The sequence below is a fragment of the Patiria miniata genome, unplaced genomic scaffold (assembly GCF_015706575.1).
Source record: "Patiria miniata isolate m_02_andy unplaced genomic scaffold, ASM1570657v1 HiC_scaffold_5, whole genome shotgun sequence".
Taxonomy (NCBI): domain Eukaryota; kingdom Metazoa; phylum Echinodermata; class Asteroidea; order Valvatida; family Asterinidae; genus Patiria; species Patiria miniata.
In genome coordinates, this window is record NW_024037072.1 from 31,619,082 (window position 1) to 31,640,866 (window position 21,785).

The 21,785-nt window shown below is 39.7% G+C and overlaps 2 protein-coding genes across 10 annotated transcripts in view; one reads left to right on the top strand and one right to left on the bottom strand.

Moving 5' to 3' along the window:
* Positions 1-660: 660 nt before the first annotated feature.
* Positions 661-2,388, top strand: LOC119741789. The gene has a single exon (XM_038217684.1). It carries the CDS (start codon positions 1,303-1,305, stop codon positions 1,855-1,857), a length of 555 nt encoding a protein of 184 aa, XP_038073612.1. The 5' UTR covers positions 661-1,302; the 3' UTR covers positions 1,858-2,388.
* Positions 2,389-4,701: 2,313 nt separating this feature from the next.
* Positions 4,702-21,785, bottom strand: part of LOC119740773 (regulator of G-protein signaling 7-like) — a 132,061-nt gene continuing 114,977 nt past the window's right edge. For 5 of the 9 annotated variants that reach the window (XM_038216187.1, XM_038216194.1, XM_038216191.1 and 2 more), the window contains one exon: positions 19,033-20,275. In XM_038216187.1, coding sequence (XP_038072115.1) covers positions 20,213-20,275 — 63 coding nt within the window. In that variant the 3' untranslated portion in view covers positions 19,033-20,212. Of the gene's footprint in view, positions 10,494-17,378; positions 17,392-19,032; positions 20,276-21,785 lie in introns of those variants that run through there. The other 4 variants (XM_038216193.1, XM_038216192.1, XM_038216189.1 and 1 more) reach the window with 4 other exon arrangements.

Here is a 21,785-nt window from a genome sequence, read left to right on the forward strand (position 1 = left end):
ACAACACAAACCCCTTTTGGAGCTATATCAAATCCACCAGCCAGGAGTTGATCGGTTTATCATCTTTAACCTCTATGGGACGCTGATGTGTGTCTCTTGCTGCTGATAAAGCCCAGGCATTGAACAGCCAATTCTGCTCCGTCTTCACGAAAGTAATCCCAAGTGACTTTCCAGAATTGGAACCAAACGACATCCCAGATCCACCAAATCTCACCATAAACTCAGCTGGCGTAGAAAAGCTCCTCACCGACATCCAACCCAAAAAAACATCAGGACCAGACCAGGTTTCTGCAAAGATTTTAAAAAGCTGCGCCTCCAGCCTAGCACCAGTGCTGCAAAAAAATGTTTCAGAAGTCTGTGGATACTGGTACTCTACCAGACGAGTGGTTGAAAGCTAACGTCATTCCCATATACAAAAAAGGTGACCGCACAAATCCTGCAAACTACAGACCGGTGTCACTAACTGGGTCTCCTGAAGAAAAACATCCACTCGTGCAGCAAATCAGTCAAAGAAATATCCTACAAAACCCTCATCAGGCCGAAGCTTGAGTACTGTGCATCAATATGGGATCCTCGTCACAACAACACCAAAGCATCTTTTGAGAAAATACAACGCCGAGCTGCTTGCTTAGTCCAAAATGACTACAGCAGGAACTCAAGTGTCACAAACACTGGCAAACCTCCGATGGGAACCTCTCGAAAGTTGTCGCACCAAACTCCGCTTAATTTCCATCTTTAAGGAAGTCAATAATATCACTCCATCAAATGTCAACTGTCGCCAGAACATCATAAAAGTACTGTTACCAGTACTCATTCTACCCCCAGACAACTCGCAAATATAACATCCTCCCACAAGACGTTAGAGCTCAAAGAAGCAGAAGAAGAACGCATGCACACTGGGCAACACTTTGCGCAGTCTCACGAATATAAAAAGCCGGCACTGCACATTTCCGGGCTATATATCCGTCCGTAAACAGGTCAATGGCAACACGTATGCTCGACACAAAGCGTGTGATGAGTGGTGTACGTTGCTTCCATCATGGCTGTTGTGCAGGGGAGATCGCTGCCCGAAATTCAGTGTCGCGTTGTTTTTGAAGTTAACGTTTGTTGACGAGTCCAATACTGTAACTTCATTGAGACCTTCCTCCATGATTCATCAGACTTTGTAATTTGATGATAACACTGAACATTTTCATCGCTAATTACAAAAGGTGTTGCCCACGCAATTGATAGCGTTTTATAGCCCGACTGCCTCATGCACAAGCTCTTGGTAAAGCATATAGAGGTACTCAGGTAGACATTATGGCTAGCGACGCTAAGCAATCACGTGTCATGCTATGGACATGTCCTCGGTCCTGCAGCACTGCTGTTCAGCGGTCAATCAGTCACGTTGAAGGTGGTGTGTTTTACTACGAGCCGTACACAATGGCTTTCCACTTTGGTCCAGATAGGAAGTTCCAATGTGAAGCGAATCGTGATGAACGTGGTGAACTACCTAGTTCATACTTGACTTATGATTCATCAGTAAACACGTTTGATTGGGTGAAACAGACGCTAGAAGCAAAGCACCAGGGCGCAAGTCTCGTTTTCGCCAAGGATCTCGCGTTTTGTTTGGGAGGGACTACAAATCTTCCCAGTGGATACCGGCACAGTTTCCTCATCAGAAATCCCAAGAAAGTCATACCATCTTGGAGGGAGTCTCAAAACGATTTGAAAACTGAATTTACGATGGAAGTCGCGGAAGAATTTAAAGACGTGGTGATGGCAAATTCTGCTGGCTTCAAGGAGTTGTTTGAACTGTTCAAGTATATTCAGGAAAACGTGGATCCTAATCCTTTATGGACGCCGATGACCTAGTGGCCCACTCGGAAGCCGTGATGAACGCGTATTGTAAAGCAACTGGGATCCCCTTCAGCAGGAAGCTGATCGAATGGGACGACGATGGGTTACCAATGTACACTAAATGGATCACATGCAGAAATCAACTACCGCTTTTCTTGACGAAACACAATACCAATGTGGCAACCAGTCGTGGATTTTCGAAGAATGAGGACTTGAAGGTACCCCGGTCGACTCTTGATACCGATCCAGCAGTGCTTGGGATCATTGAAAGCAGCATGCCCTATTACAAACATCTCTACCAGCAAAGATTCGTCCCATGATGCTTCCGTGTTCAGAGCATCTTTCTAAAGTTTTTTTTTCCGAGTACATGAACATCGAGAGTGGAGGCCATGTTCAAACTTAACGCGTAACTTGCGTAAGGCAAAATGTAACTCTCGTCGTTTACGTCACGAATTCTTCACAGAAGGATGAATGGCTGTTAATGTTCTGAGCTCTACCGCACTGAACGGACTTACGTTATGGCTGGACAACTATAACCTGATGAAGTTTCAGCTCAGCTTCAGCTGTATATTCCGAGAAAAACAGCATTCTAGGATCTCCATGAAATCAAAAGTTGTTGAGTCATGTTTTGAATTGGGCCTGAATTCAGCGTCCGAGACACGTTCTCGCTGAGACGATTGCAGCTACGCGATGTCGCGCACTGATCCGACGAATTCGGACGAATTCTAGCAACCGCGCGTGCGTGCGCGTGTGCGTCGTGCCAACACTTGCGCGCGCTTCGCCGAATAACAAAACGAAGTACTAATTTACATTTCCTACGGTGCGTCTTAAGAAGCACCGCTGGAAAGGCCTTCTTTCGTTGATTACTTCAAAATGACAGCTTGCTAGAAAGAATAATTTCACAGGCAGTTTAGTCCTCTCACTATCTTTCAACCAAGTATGTTTTTCAACAATAAATACGCCAGTTACTTTGTGGACTATATCTGTAATCACGGCCGTGATTGGCCATTGGACGCGCGGGTCTTACTGGATCCGTCTATATCAAAGACAGCCTTGTCAAGAGGTGACGGTGTCGTTGCAGGTAGCTCAGAGGGTGTTGTTTGTTATTTTAATTAAGTAACAATGAATGCACAAAAGGTTCACTAAAGCCAAAACAAAGCAATACAAAACCATTAGGGGTGGCATGGGTGGCTTGTGCGTAAAGCGCTCGCCTCTCACCAAGGTGACCAATCCTGGCCGCGGATCGCATGTGAGTAGAGTTGTGCGTTGGTTCTCTCCTGTGCCACGAGGGTTTTTCTCATGGCCCTCCGGTTTTCCTCCCTCCGGAAAAATCAAACACTTTCGATCTCGGGCTGTGCTCCGTGGTCATGGGTCGGTGTGGCCGGCAACCATAGTCGCCTTTACGTGCCAGCGGTCCGACCACGTTGTAGCCGCGTCCTTGGCAATTTAACATACCAGCTGCGAGTAAGGATGATTAGCCTCCCAAATTATTATTATAATTAATTATTATTACCCTATAACTTCGCCTTAAACCATAAGGTCTATTGCAGCACCATTCTAATGAACCTTTTTCAAGCCCGTCTATATATAGGGTGTATCGAAAAAAAGAGGAAACCCAGATGTTAATGTTGATTATAAAAAATGTGCTAAATATTTTCACATAAGTTAAAGATCAAGTGAAAGACCAACTTGGTGTCCTCTTCCCAATGACACCTTGGTTATGTGTCTGTGACCACGGATGACTGAGCATTTATTGTTTTTCTGTCAAGGGCCAAAAACCTGTACTGGGCCAACTTTTACCTGGCTAAGAATGCTGGCCGGTTTGTTATGCTAAGGTTGAAATGGTAGTTTGGCGAATATTTGACGTCTCGCAGAGCTTTGTGTGGAAATGGGTGGTGGCCACGTTGAAGACATTGGGTCATGAGGGGTTAACTTCAACAATGAGAGTGGTTAAATCACTGTCAAAATTGTTTTGAAGAAAATTATGTCTACTTTCTTTAAATTAAGCCGTTCCACATGCCCAGAAAACCAGTTACCCTTTTTGCACAAACTTGGCCCATAATGCTCAGTCATCCGTGGCCACAGACACACAATCAAGGTGTCATTGGAAAGAGGAAACATTGGTCTTTCACTTGATCTTAATCTTATTTGAAAATAATTAATACTTTTTTTTTTTACAATTTACATTTACATCTGGGTTTCCTTTTTCTATACACCCTATATACAAGCAGTAAGAAGCTAGAGATGCACCTTTGTGTCCCATTTAACCTTATTTTTAATTTCCATTTTGCCATTTTTTATGGGCATTTTGGTGCCTTTTTGGTTTTTATGCTAATGATTTGCATATTCATGAGCAAAAATGTGATGTCATTTCGGGCAGAATCCTCAACGTTACAGCTATTTCAGCACCAAAATGTGCCAGAATTTTGGATATTTTTCTGTCGTAGATTTTCTTTTCTTTGGTGATTCGTTGTTGTTTCAGTACATGAAAGTAGGCCAATGAGCAAAGTTTTCTCACAAATGTTTTTAATGTGCAAATTTTGGGTTCACAGTTTGAACAGTGTCTTCCGGAAATGACATCACAGCAACAGCGCCCTCATTAGTCAGGAAAAGCATGCACGGACAATTTTAAATGTTTAAAGAAGTGCACTTTTCAATAAGATTAACCAAAAAAAGATGTCAAACAGTTGCTCAAAATGTGTTCCCCATTCAAATTCATGTCCTGAGCCTTTTAACTCCTTTTACATTCGGATTTCGAACTTCTCCAATACCTTTATAGTTATTGGCTGTAGGAAATAGACAAACAAGCAAACCATTCCCCATCAGGAATGAATGAAATAAAAAACAGTCACTTCAATGTGTTGTATGTAGAGTTGCATGTTTTCAGAGTAAGAAAACCATTTATTGCACAGGTGCAAAAGCAGGACAAGCAATAAACAGTTACCAATAATCAGGTACTGTGCTTTGGTGTACAAGAGAACGATGGTCCTTAAGACTAGACAAAGGAACTGAATAATGTACGTACAGGCCAGTCTACCCTGGGAACTGATGTACGTTACAGCGGAGGAGGCATAGAAACGGAATATTTGCTTATCATGAACTACAAGTTTAAAAAGCAGGTGGAAAGTGCTCCTGCTTAAAGCAGAGTTAAGATGAAGGAAATGACCCTTTAAATTCAAAGTGGTTAAAGTGGGCTTGATGATTTTTTTCCTGAAATTGATGTCTCAAATAACTGTCCATGTACGTGCATGCAGTCAGAGATGATATTAACATGTTTTTTTTCTTTTGTCTTGCACCTTGTATTCTGCAAAATGCATGGCATGCAGAAGACAAGACTATTGATGTTTTTCAAATTGGCACTGAAAGCGAGGGCGTCAGTGCTATCTTTTGTTGAGAGGATTTAAAAAGAAAAGGTCCTCTGTGTCATACAATGGCTTAGCATCGTGTGCCTCGGTTTCAATTCCACTTTGAAATCCGTCTATTGTGTCATTTTCTTGGTCCTTAGTACATAATTGTATTCACTTTTCACTAGACTTGAAACCGAGAAAAAAATGACTCGTCAAAAGCAGTTTTGAGCACATCAAACCCGCATTGACAGCGGAGCAATATTTGCTGCCGCTTGTGGAAATACGTTAAGGATAAATCAAAGATAAACAGTTCCCAAAATGCCTCCTCCAGTATTAAAAGTGTATGAAATGAATCAATGACATTGTGCTGCCTCAACACCCATATTTCAGGAATCCTACAAATAAACAAGAAAATCATCAAACCCCAAACTAAGCTTATTCCTGTTTTTCTATTTGTGAGCCAGGCATCTTCACTCTGCAGTGCGATTTTGTTCTTTGAAAGTTAGGTTATTTTTTTAATCACCCAGGTAATGTCACTTCCGCAATTATGCATTGGACAAAACAAAAACTATTTCGTTTTTAGTTTAAGTATTCACTTTATTATTGCTGACAACTGTTGGCTGTTACTCTCTTTTGTGGCATTTTTAACAACTTTTTTTAGGTATGCAGTTTTTTATGATAATAAAGGTAGCTATGTGTCAAGGTCACCAACATTGCCTTTAATGGCTACCGTTGTTGGATTCCATTGGAAATCTCAGCCAGTCAAGCAAGAGAGAAAGATGAAACTGCCCGCAAATAGAAGAACAGTAGTCAGATTATTAATTGCTACTTAAAAAAGGACTTGATATTAAAATTAGAATAAAATAGATCAATTTTCAGATAGTTACCAACTACTCAACAAAAGACTTTAATTTTAAAACGATTCTAAAAATTTCAGAAACGAGTCCTTTTTGTAAAAAAAACAAACCATAAAATCAAAAAAATTTGGTGCACACCATTTCACTGTATTTAATCAGAGAACAATTATCTAGCTACCTTTTTTGGTAAAGATTATTTCATTAAATGCACCAATCAGAGAGAAACCGAGATCTGCTAACGAGCTCTTGTTCACACCCTACTGGCCTTGAATACTGGTGATAATTGTCTTGGTCTTACAGCCATCTTGTGCTTCATACAGTCTGCAAACCACGTCCAAAAAGTTTCAAGAATGGGAAAAGTGTCCTCAACATTAGTCAACTTTTTTTTTTTTTTGTGTTCCATAGGCCCCACAATGCCTTTCACCAAACGGGGTGTAGTTGAGAGTTTAGCAACCCCCAAACTCTGTATGCCAACACTGAAAACTAAGTGAAGACAGTTTCTCTTATTGCTTGCACCATAATGGACCGATCCAGTAAGAGCCCCCCCCCCCCATGGTATTCTGACCAATCACAGCCGTGATATATGTCCGACGTGCGTGCATAAAAGTCCGACATGTGTGCACGCGCGTATAATGCGCGCGGCAGGAAAATGCAGTGTGGCATTGGAGAGGAGCGCGTGTTAATTTGCCCATGCGCGCAGTGGGAGGGGCTTACTGGATCGGTCCATTGTCTCACACCTTTCCAAGAGGAAAGGCAGGTCCTCATAACTTAGTTGTCTTCCAACAACGCGGGTCTTTTTTTACCCCTCAAAAATCTTTAGTCTGGGAATTTGCTTCAAAGATGGGTTGAAGATAATGTTATCTGTGTGTACAGGTTTACGAAGCTCGGGACTATTCAGTCAAGAAACTTCTCACCCTGATGTACGAACACACTACAGGGCGAGTTCTGACGCTTGAAATAAAACGTTTCTTCCTACTCTGATTGGTGCACAACTTATTTCTCCCCTTATATCAACTAAAACCAGCTGCTGTGCATATAAATCATCCACGACCCAACCAAAAAAAAAAAAAAATCTGGCAAAAATAGTGGCTTAATTTAAATTCCTTGCTCTCTACCTAAAAATCATCCGATAGTAACTCTCTAATAAATATACAATTTATTATTATTTTGTTGAAACATTTCATACTTTGTTTTTTTTTCGTAGTCTCCTTAATTATTTCTCTTAAAACTTTATATACCTCAATCAACTAGATTAATAATATTAATAATAATAATAATAATACCCTTACAGCTAAGAGTGTATCGCTGTAAAAATCGTCTCTATTGTATTCTGTACATAACCTTGATGGTATTTACACGTAGATCTCAAAACTTAATATATATTTGTCCCCACATTGTAAAATGTGTCTGTATATACTCAACACTCTCCTCTCTTTTATACTAAATGAGGCAATTACAATATACAATGTATTAATTATATACTCAAACCTTTGTTTTACAAAGATAAAACTGCACACTTCACTACATCTAGATCCATCCATGATAAACTCCATCTTATATTTTGTCTCTCTGTGACGCAGAAAAGAAAAGAAACTCTTTTGAAATGATTGACGTGGTAGTACCCGACCTTTTTTAGGGGGGGGGGATGGCTAAATATTAAGCTTTTAGACAAAATGTACATTTAGATATATTGACATCCACATCAGTTCAGTTATGCAAATGACAGAGTAGCTGTCGACGCAAAATATGCAAGTGTAGAATTTTGGACAAATTGTTGCTGTATATAAGCTGTTCATAATGCTGCCGTTAAAACATTTCCAACATGGCAAACAATGACTTACGGGAATACATGTAACAATCTGTCGTTATTCCTAATTTTTAGCCCCACCCCCTTCCATAAGAGAGAAACCTAAAGACAATAGATTTGTGTTTTTTTGTTTGTTTGAATACAAATCTTCACAAAGACAATTAAAATCCTCTCGTTTATAATGCTTTGGCATTGAATACCTTGCAACTCAAATAAACAATAATTCTGTTACTAACTGGTACCCGTTATGACGTTATGAAAAAAAAGAATAACATATGCTTAAGAAATTTGATAGAATTCTCACCGTTGAATGTCTGCACTTGAAAATATATCCGCTCCTCACAGTCATGCATACACGCTGTTACACCCATTACTACTCAACAAATTTCACTTGACATTGCATCAACTAAAATATAAACAGTTTTTCTATAATACAGTTATCATAAATCTTGTGTTTTGTTGAGTTTACATATCTGCGCTCCAATTTAATAATAAAAAGGAAATTCTCAATTTGTACATCTGTACATAAAATGCTTCTTTTTAGTTTTGCTTGGAAAGATTTGTTTTTTCTTTGTTCCATTCTACAGGAGATGAAGGCTTCCGGTATCTAGAACTAGGATTGGTAGGTGAATTGTTCTGAGCAAAAAAATCTAGTTGCGTGTTCAAATACGGAACGGGGAGACTACGTTCCAAGCAAAACGGTGCCTCCATATGATGCCGCCTCTGCCAAATCATCTCATCCAATTCCAATGTACTTGTAGCTCATTTGCGACACCAATATTTGCAATGCTTCAAGCCTAGTTTTCATATAGTCGTAAGGGACGCAGGGGGAATGCAATGTGCGAAGACGCAGATTGTCAGGGAAAGGATGGTTTGTGACATCATTCATCTAAAAATGTAATTAAAAAAACCTCCTTTTTTTGGTGGCAAAGACTTATCTAAAATGCTAAACAGATATGTCACTTCAATATTTGTCAAGTACAGCAATTGTATTTTTTTTTTTAATTCACATTTATGGCTTCCTGTTTTGGTTAAAATTAGAAGGTGACCTCAATTCACTGTACTCATGCAAACATCATTTTACACACAGAATGCCAGCAGGTGGACTCTGCGTCTCTGAGATATATATGAAAACTAGGCTTTAAACAAATTGGTCTTGATCTTCAGAAGTTAACCCTCTTCCACCACACCTGTATACACTGTTCTTGATCATTCTTGTACAGTTATCCTCATGCGTTGGCTTCCACTGATCAATCTACAAAAAATTCATGCAGTCTTTTTCCATCCGCTTACATACTAACACTTTGCATGCAGTTTGGGGGAAGGTATTTCAGTCTTACAGTGACACTCAGTTGATTATTCTTAACTCCGGGCAAAACATACAGTGTTGGGGCAGGTGTACCTCAAAGTGCAACCAAGATATCGGAACTGCTCCCGTTGTAGTCAGAGTTGCAATTTTGTAAAACTCATTTCTTTGACGCATTAGCAATATGAGTTCCGTTTGAGGGTTCCAAGGACACGCAAAAGCCCTCTGCACTAGTACACACTTTGACGGCATTCCACAAACAGGCGAGCACAGGCATGATGGGTAACAAACATTGAATATTCATCAGGAGCTCTGCATGATGAGGACTGTATTCAACATGTGGCACGACAGTTTGATGTGTGTATCTACCATCAGCTGAGCAATTTCCTGCTGTGTCAATGGCTGGGCCACATACATGTGTAGCTCCAACGTCTGGCCTTCCTTGTCCTGTGCGCTCAAACGTACTTGGTACTCGTACTCATTACTATTGCTGCTTACTATCTTTGGTTCTTCAGGCATATACTATCTCAGTCAAGGGTTCTTTCATGAGCAGCGAAGTACAGTTGGGCTTGCCTTCCCAGAAAAACTCAGGAACTTTCTGCTGCAAAGTGATGCTTTGGGGACCTGACAACCCTCTGAGGCGCATGATGTGTGCAGGTGGATTAAATTCTACAGGACTACGTTGCAGCAATCAAAGATGTCCATTTCCATGTCATAGGAGAGGACATAGGGCTAGCAGCAATGTATAATGCCTGAGCAGTTTGACAATGCTGATGTAGGTTGGTTATTTATAAACAAATGCTGTTTTTTTCTGGCAGCGAAGCAAAACATTTCGGTGTTGCAATAGCAATGTTGGGTTTGCAAAATCCAAATAAGGTCGAAGACTGCTCAAGCTACTGACTACGGCAGCAGAACATGGCTGATGTTTGATTCTCTCCTTCTAAGATTCATCGCAGCATAAATTGATCCACGACAAAAAAGTAGGAGGGAAATCAATCAGAGACGAGAAGAACTGTACAAAAGATGCAGAGACCATCACAGTGGTGGTTTTGTTTCTTTTGGTATTGTCGTAATTTGTGGCGACTGAATCACATCCAAGATTCTGGATGCATTCCCGCTTTCTTGAGTCCTTCATCTCTGGCGGGACGCAGTGTCTAGGAGTCCTTCCATGCCTGGGCATTGTTGCTCTCTGTTATTAAGTCCGGGAAGTTGGAGGTCGGGGATTACATGAGGGGTAAGAGGGAGGGGCAAGGACGGGGGCTTTAGACGACCACGCTGGCTTCTTGTCATCCTATATGAAAGCTGGTCAGATGGTGAAGAAACTTGCTCTGCTGCTGTAGAGGGTGCAGGGATGGAGAAAAAGTCAGACAAAGAAGGAGGGTGGATGAAAGAGTGAGGTGTAGATAGGATTGGGAGTTGCACAGGGGGTAAGAAGAGGGTCAGGGAAGGGTGCAAGGGGGGGGGGGGGATTAAGGTACAGATGAGGTTTGGGGATATACAGTGAATAGAGAGGTGTAGTACAGGTGCATGGTGAGAGGTCCAGAAGAGAGCAAGAGAAGAGAGAAATAAAAACAAAAACACGTGTTACAATGTGATAATCAAAACTGAATTCCAATGTTTTGGGCCCCTTGTTTTTAAACGCTTGCAAGTCTGAACTAGTTGGGAATAAGTTCATTTCAGTGTGTTACATCAATATATTTGATGGCAACAAACAAAATATCAGTAGTTTCATATCCATCTCTAGGGTGAACAAGCATTTTTTTCAAACGCTACATTGGAATATTAAAACAGAGGAACTAACAAGGAATTGTGAGGAATGTGGGTGATTCTGTTAGACGCTATTCTGAGTTTCAGTAATTCAGGATGGCTATGAAATTAGTTGTTACTTTAACCAAAAATAAAAGAATAAAAGAATAAATGAATAAATAATAATTAAAAAACACACAAAAACAAAACAAAAAAATGAAGTTAAAATAAAAGTAATCTGGGTACACAAAAACACATACACTCAACACATTGCTGCGAATACTGCACAATCAGGTGACCAAATACACTGACAACAGTCAATCAACTAAAACAAGACAGACAGGTGTTAATTAAGGTGTATCTAGAAGGGCCAAATCATCAAGTCTTTCCCTGTGGACATGAACATCCTGAATTTTTTTTTTATCCTGCAAACGATACGTGAAAAATGTTCCCTTAAAAATTGCGGTAAGGAGCCAATATGGCTCCTATAAATGATGAAAATATCCACACTGCCCATTTCCATAAAATCTATTAATACAAAACACCAATAACAGTTTTTATACCATTTTGATGTCCCACCCCCAAAATCAAAATGATCATGGTGGAAAAAAAATTGATTTTCTTTGTAGGCATTTACTGTCTTAAAAATCACCTGTGCGCCTTATTGGAATGGCCCGGATGAAGGCTTTTGGCACCTTACCTACTGGTATGTTAGTAGGAATTTTTGGAACTAATTCACAGAAAGTAATAAGACAATACCACATTACGAAACCAACTCTGTGAATGGGTCAGGGTCAACTGGACAAAGACTGTGAATATGTACACATGAAGTAAAAAAAGCCATCCAAACTACACGGACCAATGTATACATGTATATATTTCTGTGTAATGTGCTGTTTGTCTGTCAGCTCATTTGTTGATTTGTTTGTTTGTCTTTGACACATCAATGCTATCTGACTGGTGGTCGTTTTTTGTCTGTTGGTCCACATGTCAGTCCCATGGTGACTATCTGCCTCTATCTAACCAGTGTCTGTCAGTTGGGCTGGTCACCAACTGTCTGTCTATCTGTACGTCTGTCAACTTTTTAATGGACCGACACTGGCAGCAATTATGGCAGGGCGTAGTGTTAGTAGCAATACTGTGACAGTCTGACTGGAGGATTTTGTAGGGTAGGGGAAGAGTTGGTTAAAGGGTGAGTATACAGATTTGGGGTGAGGGTGAAGGGTCGTGGTGTTCAAAAACAGGTGAGATGTTAGTGTGGATGCTGCAATGAATGCCATGAGCTACATGATATCAGCCCGGTGAGGCAGCTGGGATATATCAACCAATTATCATGAGAAGGGGTGGATATCCACTAATGGGGTTGTAGAGACATGGACATCCAATAGAATGATGGAGGGAGGTGGAACCAATGTGTGCTACATGAAGAAATCCATTGATGAAATGAAGGGGTGTGGATATCCACAATTGTCAAAAGAAGGGTAGTGGATATCCACAATTGTCAAATGAAGGGGTGTGGATATCCACCTGTATGATGAAGGGAGGTGGATACCAATGTGTGCTACATTGATGACATGAAGGGGTGTGGATATCCACAATTGTCAAATGAAGGGGTGTAGATATCCAAAATTGTCAAATGAAGGGGTGTGGATATCCACAATTGTCAAATGAAGGGTAGTGGATATCCACAATTGTCAAATGAAGGGGTGTGGATATCCATAATTGTCAAATGAAGGGGTGTGGATATCCACAGTAGTCAAATGAAGGGTAGTGGATATCCACAATTGTCAAATGAAGGGGTGTGGATATCCACCTGTATGATGAAGGGAGGTGGATACCAATGAAGGCACATGAATGCATCCATGTGAAGGGTTGTGGATATCCACAACTGCATGTTATATGAAGGAAAAGGATATAACTAATGCTACGATGGGATCCATCAGTGTCATGAAGGGATTTGAATACTCAGTCCCACCCATTAAAGAATATGGATATTCCTCAATGCAATGAACGATGGGGCGATGTCCTATATCCTCCAATGTTATGAAGAGGAGTGGATATCCACTAAATTTAAGAGGGAATATAAAAACCACTACATACGTAGTCTGCCTAAGCATTGCTAAATTACTACTTATAGGAAATGCCCCACACACAGAAATGTAGGCCACCATGTTAGGCCTACTGTAAGTTCAGCACTGAAGGAAGGTCTAGACCTCAAGATTCCAATATCAGCCAAATAAAAAAAAGACAAACAAACACGACAACATAACATGAATGTTATCAGAACCCTCTTTTTCTCTCCAAAAGGCCAGTCTATTTTCCTCTGATTAACTGACTGACTGCCCAGCTGACTGTCTGACTGACTGATAGTAGCTGAGGGTTACTAATAGATACTTTCGGCATCCAGAAAAATATGCTACATATCCGTATACGTATGACTATAGCCGATACGTGTAAGCATGCCGGTACGTGAGATCGTGTTCAAATTTCAGTTTTGACATTACGCTTCTGCACATGTACCGGTAAGTATTACTGCTGAGGAAACCAAGTCACAATGTTATGTCATAAAAGATGTTCAAAATTCATTGTACACCATGAAAAAAAATATCACTCTTAAGAGCTTCCTTCTGCAATCCAATATGTCTGGTAAATTTGAGAACGAGAGGTTGATATAATGATTAAATTGGAAGAAATTTGAGCGAAAAAACAGAAATTCATATGCACTGATCCCATATCAATTGGCTTCCACACGTACTTCCAGTGTCACTTTCTCATATCACGTTTGAGAAAAACGCACAAAGTGATGACGTCACATGTCAAATCTGTAGGGATACGTGATACGGGCGCAAATTTCAAACCTGCCGAAAGTCTTTCATGTCTGAAACTGAGACATTTGGGTCAAGTTTGACCAGGTAAGCCTATAGTCTTGTTCACTTGCATTAAAGGGACATATGAATTGAAAATAATATCGCTTCCTTTGTGCCACTTCGAGTTTGAACCAGTGAGTTTAGGGTGAGATTATACAGTTTGACTACTCTGGGTATTTGGACCATAGAATAACCCTCAGTGTGTGATAATTTACCACACTTTTCAAAGGACTGTCATTGCCTTGAAGTGTGTTCCCCAGAGCCAACAAATGCAGTTGCAATTTTTCAGTGAGTAGTGGGGGAGAATGGTGAGGGGAGGGATTTAAAAATAATTCAAACAACTTTGATGGTGATGAAACAAAACAGAACTTAAAACATGAGATGTTTTGTGCAGCTTGCTTATGCTTAAAAAAACTCAACTTTGTTTTGGAAAGAAATTGTGACGGAAGCTACACCTCACTGAAATTAACATTTTATTTCTCAAATTATTCATTATTATCTGAACGCTAGTCTTCATTTCCTGTGCACAGGCACCCCAAAATTCCAGCTCTTTCCACAGCTAAGGGAACTTGGTTACCCTAATCTACCACACGAATTATTTTAAGAATGTAAAAACACAGTATATAATTGACTCCTTGAGCACTAAGTTACCCCTAAGATCAGCGCTTCCTCCCGGATAACATATAGTATACAAATATAACATGGGTTGAGGGTGGATAGTTGATATTGGCTCCCCAAGGTTGCTGAGGGAACTAGTTTGTCAACTTCCAATACCGAGGGGAGCTAATATCGACTATCCTCCCAAAATAAACCATGTTATATTTGTTTTACTATAACTCATACATATTCAGTTGTTGAATTTTCCCGTTGCAGTATGCATTTCAGCATTATATCTTTGGAGAAACTTGTCCAGCTCACCAGAAGTATATTGCTCAACCTCAGAAAAGTTCAGTTCTTTTGCAATGTAGTAACTCTTAAGAGTTTCTACCGCACTGTGGACAACTTTTTTTGGGTAGAGGCGTCACCTTTATTGTCAACAATATTCTCCAGTTCGGCATCATTGAGCTCGGGAAAATGCTGATTTACATGTACGTGAGCCGACGTAGTGGACTATCCCATAGTCTACTATGCATGCATATTTACCCTGTGCATGAATACTTGCACGTCTGCTTGGTAAACAGCAAAAATAGCGGCTGACACGTGATAGTGAATGGACCATTGAGAATTCAACTCTCCATCATGAATATGTATGAGGTATAGTAAAATAACATATGTATCATAAGTTTCATTTAACTTCTTTATAAAAAAATCAACACTAGAACATCACAAACGATTGATGGGAAAAAAAGGAACTGCAACAGTGATAAGTGGCCTCTGTAAGGCACTGCTGATGCTAATTTCACGGAATCACTAAGTAAAGGTACGCTTATACAAACTACTTCTCCAGTGATTTTTGCTTTATAGAAGCAACTCGGTGAGATTGGGCCTTGCTGCATGTTATGACCTTTCTTTGCAATACATGAAATAAATGCTTTGTATTTTACATTGACGAGGAAAGACTTAAACCCTCACCAACAAAAAGAGAAAATGCAGAGGGCCATTTCAGCATGGATGCAAGAAAGGTTACTTCCAAAGAATCCTATTGGATTCAATTCTGAAAACTGCAATTCACAATGTGCAAGCAGAGAAAAAGCGATCAGCAGAGAGTCAGACAATTTATCGGGCTCAGCCGCAGTGCGAGAGTGATGCACATTGGCCATAGGTTTGAGCTGTTCAGGGGAAATGCCGAGTACCTCAAGGTAGTGAACTGCAATGTGCAAAGCATTCTTGTCAAGTTTGCCACAAAGTCTGTCGGTAAAATGAGAAGGCCTTACAGGCATATAGGATCATTTGCATTTATCCCAAATGTAACCTACAGAATTATCATCAAAAATCTCACTTGGATTAATGATCATACTGGTACTTAAAACACCCTGTCAAATTAGTCCGTCCGGCTTGCTGCCATTCAGAAGAAACCCAGAAATGTTGCTGATTTCCAACGATCAGACAATTGACTGATTTTTGGACTAAAGAGTTACTATGACGAAATCATGTTCCGTTATCAAAAGGTTATGTATGTGTTTTTGCTCAAAAAGTGTAGCATCCACTTAGTTGAAATTTCAAAGGGTTAGGTTTTGAACATTCTTCTTTGGATTCTGAGTAGCGTTATTATTGGTAACAAACAAAATGCATGAAAAGCAGATGATCCTATGTGCCTTTAAAGACTGGACAAGTAAATCTGTCCCCAGCAAACCAGACAAAATTGCACATGCATGATGCATGCAATAGAATTTCTGATTCACTTTTTTTTTTATTGAACAGAACATATTCGTGTCAGTTGGAAGTTCCAAAGTGCAGCAGCAAAGTGGACATGCTGGAAGATGAATTGCACAGTTAGGGCCTTTATAGTCTTGGCCCGAGACGCTAGTGATCGATAGTGGACGGTGCACAGTGCGCCCTCTATTGGCACAATAGTTAGCCCAGCGGGCCTACTCGCACTAACGTCTTAGCCATTTCGTTTCAGCAGTTAAACCGTTTCTTTACTTTCTCCCTAGGCTTTCCTGGGGTACCAATCAGCAATCGAGAAAAGGTTCAATGGCTCGCCGCGTCCAACGGTTGTAAACATACGCCTTGGCCTACGTGCAGTGATCAAGCGTCGTCGCTTTCCTAGGGAACCAATCAGCGATTGAGAAAAGGTTCAATGGCTCGCCCGAGGGTTGTAAACATAACGCGCTATACGTGCGGTGATCAAGCATGGAGCTATATAAAGGAACTGTGTTTGTTTGAATTTATACAGACTTATTTACATAAAATGGCCCCTCCCCATTGCTACGAAATGACCAAGACGTTAGTGAGAGAATTTAAAAAACAATTGCGCAAGGGTGCTACCGGTACGCAACAATGCAACTATCGCTCTTGATCACTGACGTCTTGGGCCAGGACTATGGCCTTTACAGCAAGATACATCAGACATGAAGAAAGAAGACCACACAGTGTGTACAGCAAGCTGCCCAGGGTACGGATGGAACCTTCTGAATAGGGGGCCAATCTCAAAACGGCTGCTAGGGTTACCGGTGAAAATGCAACATATATGGGTTGAGACTTTTCTCAGCTTTTTTTCTGCTAAACTGATGTACTCAGTCAGCAGAAAATTGTGCACTTAGCAGTTTTCCAAAAATCTATATACCATGGAACACAGAAACTACTCTTCTAGTCTGAACACAGCATGTACGCGTAGCTTTGTGTACGCTTTGTGATGACACTGGAAACTGCTTGAGACACAGTTAACGTTACGCCTTGTAGATGACGCTAAAGAAGCCTTTACATTATGTACATACAGTATACAGAAAACACTATCTATACGGCTGTAAGAATCACCACCATCTACGTGTTGGTTAGTCCTGGCTCTACTGGTTTACTGTACAAAATAGTGACAATGTGCAGCTATTAGTAAATGGTGCAGTTAAAGCCACAGATGTGAAAGCGAGTTTACAATGTGTATAACTCTATCAAGAAGGAAAGCCCACCAAAGACAAAGTCGCTTAATTTGTTAAAATTAGTACATACCTCATTACTTCTTCTGTGTAATTAACAGCGAATTGGCAAATATGGATAAAATTAACCATAATTTAAAAAGTTAGATTCATATCGTACTGTCATCTAGGGGGAAAAAATTGCACGGACAAAATTTTAAATTGATTTGACTTCTGCAGACTTTTGCCATCGCCACGGTTTCCCATGGTTGCAGTGATAAATACTAGCGGAAATTGGGGAATCTGAAACGGCATAACACAATGCGAGTCTTTTCTGAATTTGTCTCCACTTTGTTTGAAAGTCTTTAAAAAATTAATCATGCGTTCAGCATTAAAGTCAACTAGAATTTCAAATTCTTTACAGATTTCTACGTAAAAAAAATGCAAACAACAATCTTTTTTTCTCCCTTTGTGTCTCTACAGGATTGAAAATCTGAGGCTCTTGCACTCCAAAACCAACAAATTCTTTGATAGCATTTGTCACGGTCTCAGTTGTGGCTTTTTATAAGGAATCCTATTTCATGGAAAGGATGTGTGGAGTTGGTGTATGGTTCACTGGTTATAAAGTTTGCTCCTACTCAAATCCCCAAAAGTGAGAAAAAATGGAGACAATTGATAACCAAATTTTGTACGGCCAGTGTATATACTCCACAAAATTTGTGGAGTATATACACTGGCCTTACAATCAAGCTACATGAGTCGTTTGTCGACCCGGGTCAAATTTGTTTTTTATTACAGATTTGAAAAGAGCACAATCTCAGCATTACTGCTGTCAAAACCGCATGCTGATGCCATCCTTAGTTAAAATATTATGAGAGTTGGAACACCAAGTGATGCAATGAAGTGATGGGATGAAGTGGCCCTATTTTGGCCTGTATCTCCAAATGAAAATTCCCGACAAACGACTCATTTAGCTTGATTGCATCACAAATATGCCCAAGATGGAGGACATTGTGCTTCAGTACATCGACAGTGGTCGTGTTATTGTTACACATGCCATTTCATTCAAAGACTTTTTTCGCTTTGGTTCCAGATGGAATGTTGATGGACTTTATTTGCATTTAGATGTAATTTTGTATTTCAATGTTAGGTTTTGTGTTATGTCAGTGAAGGACAAAAACTCAATGCTACACAGAAATGTTATGTACATGTACCAGTGATTACAGACATATGCATTTGAGTTGTGATATTCTACATATTACTGCAGAACAGTGGTGAAGGAATTAATCATTTATTCCTTTGGCCTTGATTCCTGAAGGCCGAATGAATAAAACATATTGGAATTATAGGTATTGGAATTATAGGTAGGTATACCAACACATTTCAGTTTCAAAGATCACACCCCGTGTAGCTAGCAAAATCACAGTTTTTCCCTTTCATTTTTGATTCCCTAAAATTATCATGAAGTGTTAGTAGCGTTTACATGAGTGTTCACATGCATGGTGTTTCTTCATGCCATGCCGCTAGCGATGTCATTCATTCATTGGTTAAATATTGCATGCACATAGTCATGAGGCAGGATGCATATTCATGAGTTTTTCATGCACATGCCAAGCGGTGATTGGCCGAAATAGTCTCTGCAGGGGGGCTTCCAAGGTGATTTGTCTAGAGCTGTCAGAATCTGGAAGTTAGTAATGTGAGGGGAAAACTGGTGGAAAAAAGGTGAGGGAAAAGAATTTTTTTTTTACAACAGGAATAACTTTAATCCCCAAACAAATTATCGTTAATCACAAGTGATTGTCAAATCCGTCAATGAAAAACAAAAGTCATTCCAATGGTCCAACCATGCACAAATCATGCTGACAGTACAGGCCTTAAAAAATCAAGCTTATTCGCTTCATACCAGTGGGAAATTCAGTTATTAGGAACACTAAACTTTTAAAAAGAAGTAGTGGAAAGGGAAAACAATTTTCTCTTCATGAAAACCGAACAAGCAATTTAGTTTTCAGACCTGTCTCTCCTTTCATTTAATACCATTAAGGGTTGCAGTTTGGTTTTGTCTATACCTACGTAATAGCACGCATCATATCACTGTAAAAAGATGTCAACTTTCCAATTAGAACTCAATCCTCAAGTGAAAATGCAAGCATTGTACACATTCATGCAATATTGTTCTTGATGCACTGTTCTTGTGAATAGCAAGCGCACACTGAATCTTTCCTCCAAATTTGTTAATTCCGATCTCCCTTGAAATTTTGTAAAGTTCATTTTTCTATTTTCCCCCTTAAATTTTAGCACTGAATGAACTCCGGCCCATCCCTACCCTGAATGGAAGGTTCCATGTTCAATGTGGGTTTCTTCTCTGAATGGAAGGTTCCATGTTCAATGTGGGTTTCTTCTCATTTACTTGCTTTTATTCTTTCAAGTTCTGACTTTTTTAACAATGTGCTGAAATCCTGTGAAACAATTTCCAAGCCATATGGCTTGACACTTAAACTGCGCACTTAAAAACGCTTTCAGAAAACTTGAGTTTTTTTCCCCTTCAAAGTTGACAACATGCATTTATATTGGTCATCCATATTAAAAACCAAAACAGGAATGTTACATCATGCACCAAAAAAATGAAAACTGGTAAAAAAATAAAAGCCAGAAAATGGGCAAAACAGCCTGGACATGCAGGCTGAAACCTACGCTACACATTCCAATCAATCATGCACAAACTGGCTCATAGCACATGCACCAAAAGTCTACCGTGACATTTGATTGGATAACCAGCGGTGTCTAACGATAAAACTCTGTGTGCTTTGTAGAATGAAACACTGATTCAACATAGAGATAAGAGGTAAGATTTAGATGAGAAAGAGATAGAGTGAGGAAGAGGGAGTGAGGATTATGAGGAGGGGGGAGGTGAACCCAGTACCGTTGTTATCACTTATCCGAGAAGTCCATCCGGTTAGCCAGACTTGGCAGTTTGGGTATGAGTGATTTAGTCTGCCATGGTGGACGAGTTTGATTGGACGAAGCCGGCAAACAGACCAGGAAGGAAGAAGGTATATTACAAGAGCATTAAGATATCAATCGCCATGGTAACACAGGTAACGAACCTTAATATTTTTAAATGAAAGCAAATTATCTTTTGTTTTATTAATCAGTACGATACTGCCCTATTGTATATTAAGGTTTAATATCCATTTTAGATCTAGGAACTGTGGCCGTTTACAGTTTAGCATTTTAGGCTAGTAATTTTTTTGAAGGGCAATATACATTCCTTCATTTCAAAACCACTAACCTAACTAATATCTAACATAGAAATGACTAAAACACGGACAACTAAAAGCTATTTTAAACTGGTTCATCTCGACTAAAGGGGACTTTAAGAAGACTGAACATCTAGAGAAAAACCAAATGTGCACTGCAAACCAAATCAAGGAATGTTCCAACTGGAAAGTGATTAAAACAAAATTAATATTTTGGGGTTTTTTTTTTGGGGGGGGGGGCGGTTTCATATCATGACTAGAAATTTCCAAACTACATCAAAACAAATTTGTCATAACGTTAATTTACGGATATGTCCTATTACTACAGTCTTACATGTTGACAAAACACCATAGGGCTATTTTCCCCCACCTTTATCTAAATTGTCAGGATAAATTTATCAAGATGAAGGACGAACATCATGGACATGAAAAATATAACTTAATTGTCTCTTTGTGTCTTAAAGGAAACTTCCTTTCAGATGAAAAGCACTGCTTTTCATCATGGTCTGCTCAAAGACCATGACAAAGAACATATGACAAAGAACATATATATCAAAAGCACAACAAATGGCACATGAACGTTCCTTGAACACAGTGGTTTCTTCAGAGAAATTAAAATAAAGTAAGTTCTGAGTTTGGGGTTACATTTAAGCAGTGCCATGACATTTCCAGAAAAAAACCAAGTACATGTACTCGTTGCTTTAAAACTATTAACTAAATCTTATTCAATTTTAGACTGTTCAATTTTGATTTTATCTCTCAGCATTTCAAGTTTATAAACAGCAATTTCATTTAGAAAAAAAATAAATAAATGTCCAGGTGAAAATTCTTAGGGACCCCAACGGGAGTTGTGACAAAAGAAAAAGATTGCGGGTGGTCATAGTCACATCGAGAATTTCGGCGGAGGAGTACATCCCTATCTTTCCATCTTGGTGACCCAAGTTTGAATCCACTCGGCAGGTCTGGACTGAGGTGTTTTAGATTATAGTCCCTGGCTTAGCTTACTCTAAAAAATATTGTATTTGGATGTTTCCCTAAAAACCTCCAGAACTCTAAAACTGAACATTTTATCCCTCCACATGTTTCTCTAGGCTAATGAACAACAGAGCCATAGGTGCTTTTGGGGAATTATTTTTTCAATACAAGTGAACCAAATAAAAAATAACAACAAATCAAAATGGCGGTGCTCTAAGAACTGGTTTTCTATAAACAGATATCAATCCCCTACAAGTTTCAACTCAATC

Excerpts from the sequence above, each read along its gene's own strand:
- LOC119741789 (XM_038217684.1), top strand. The coding sequence starts at position 1,303 with ATGGCTAGCGACGCTAAGCAATCACGTGTCATGCTATGGACATGTCCT.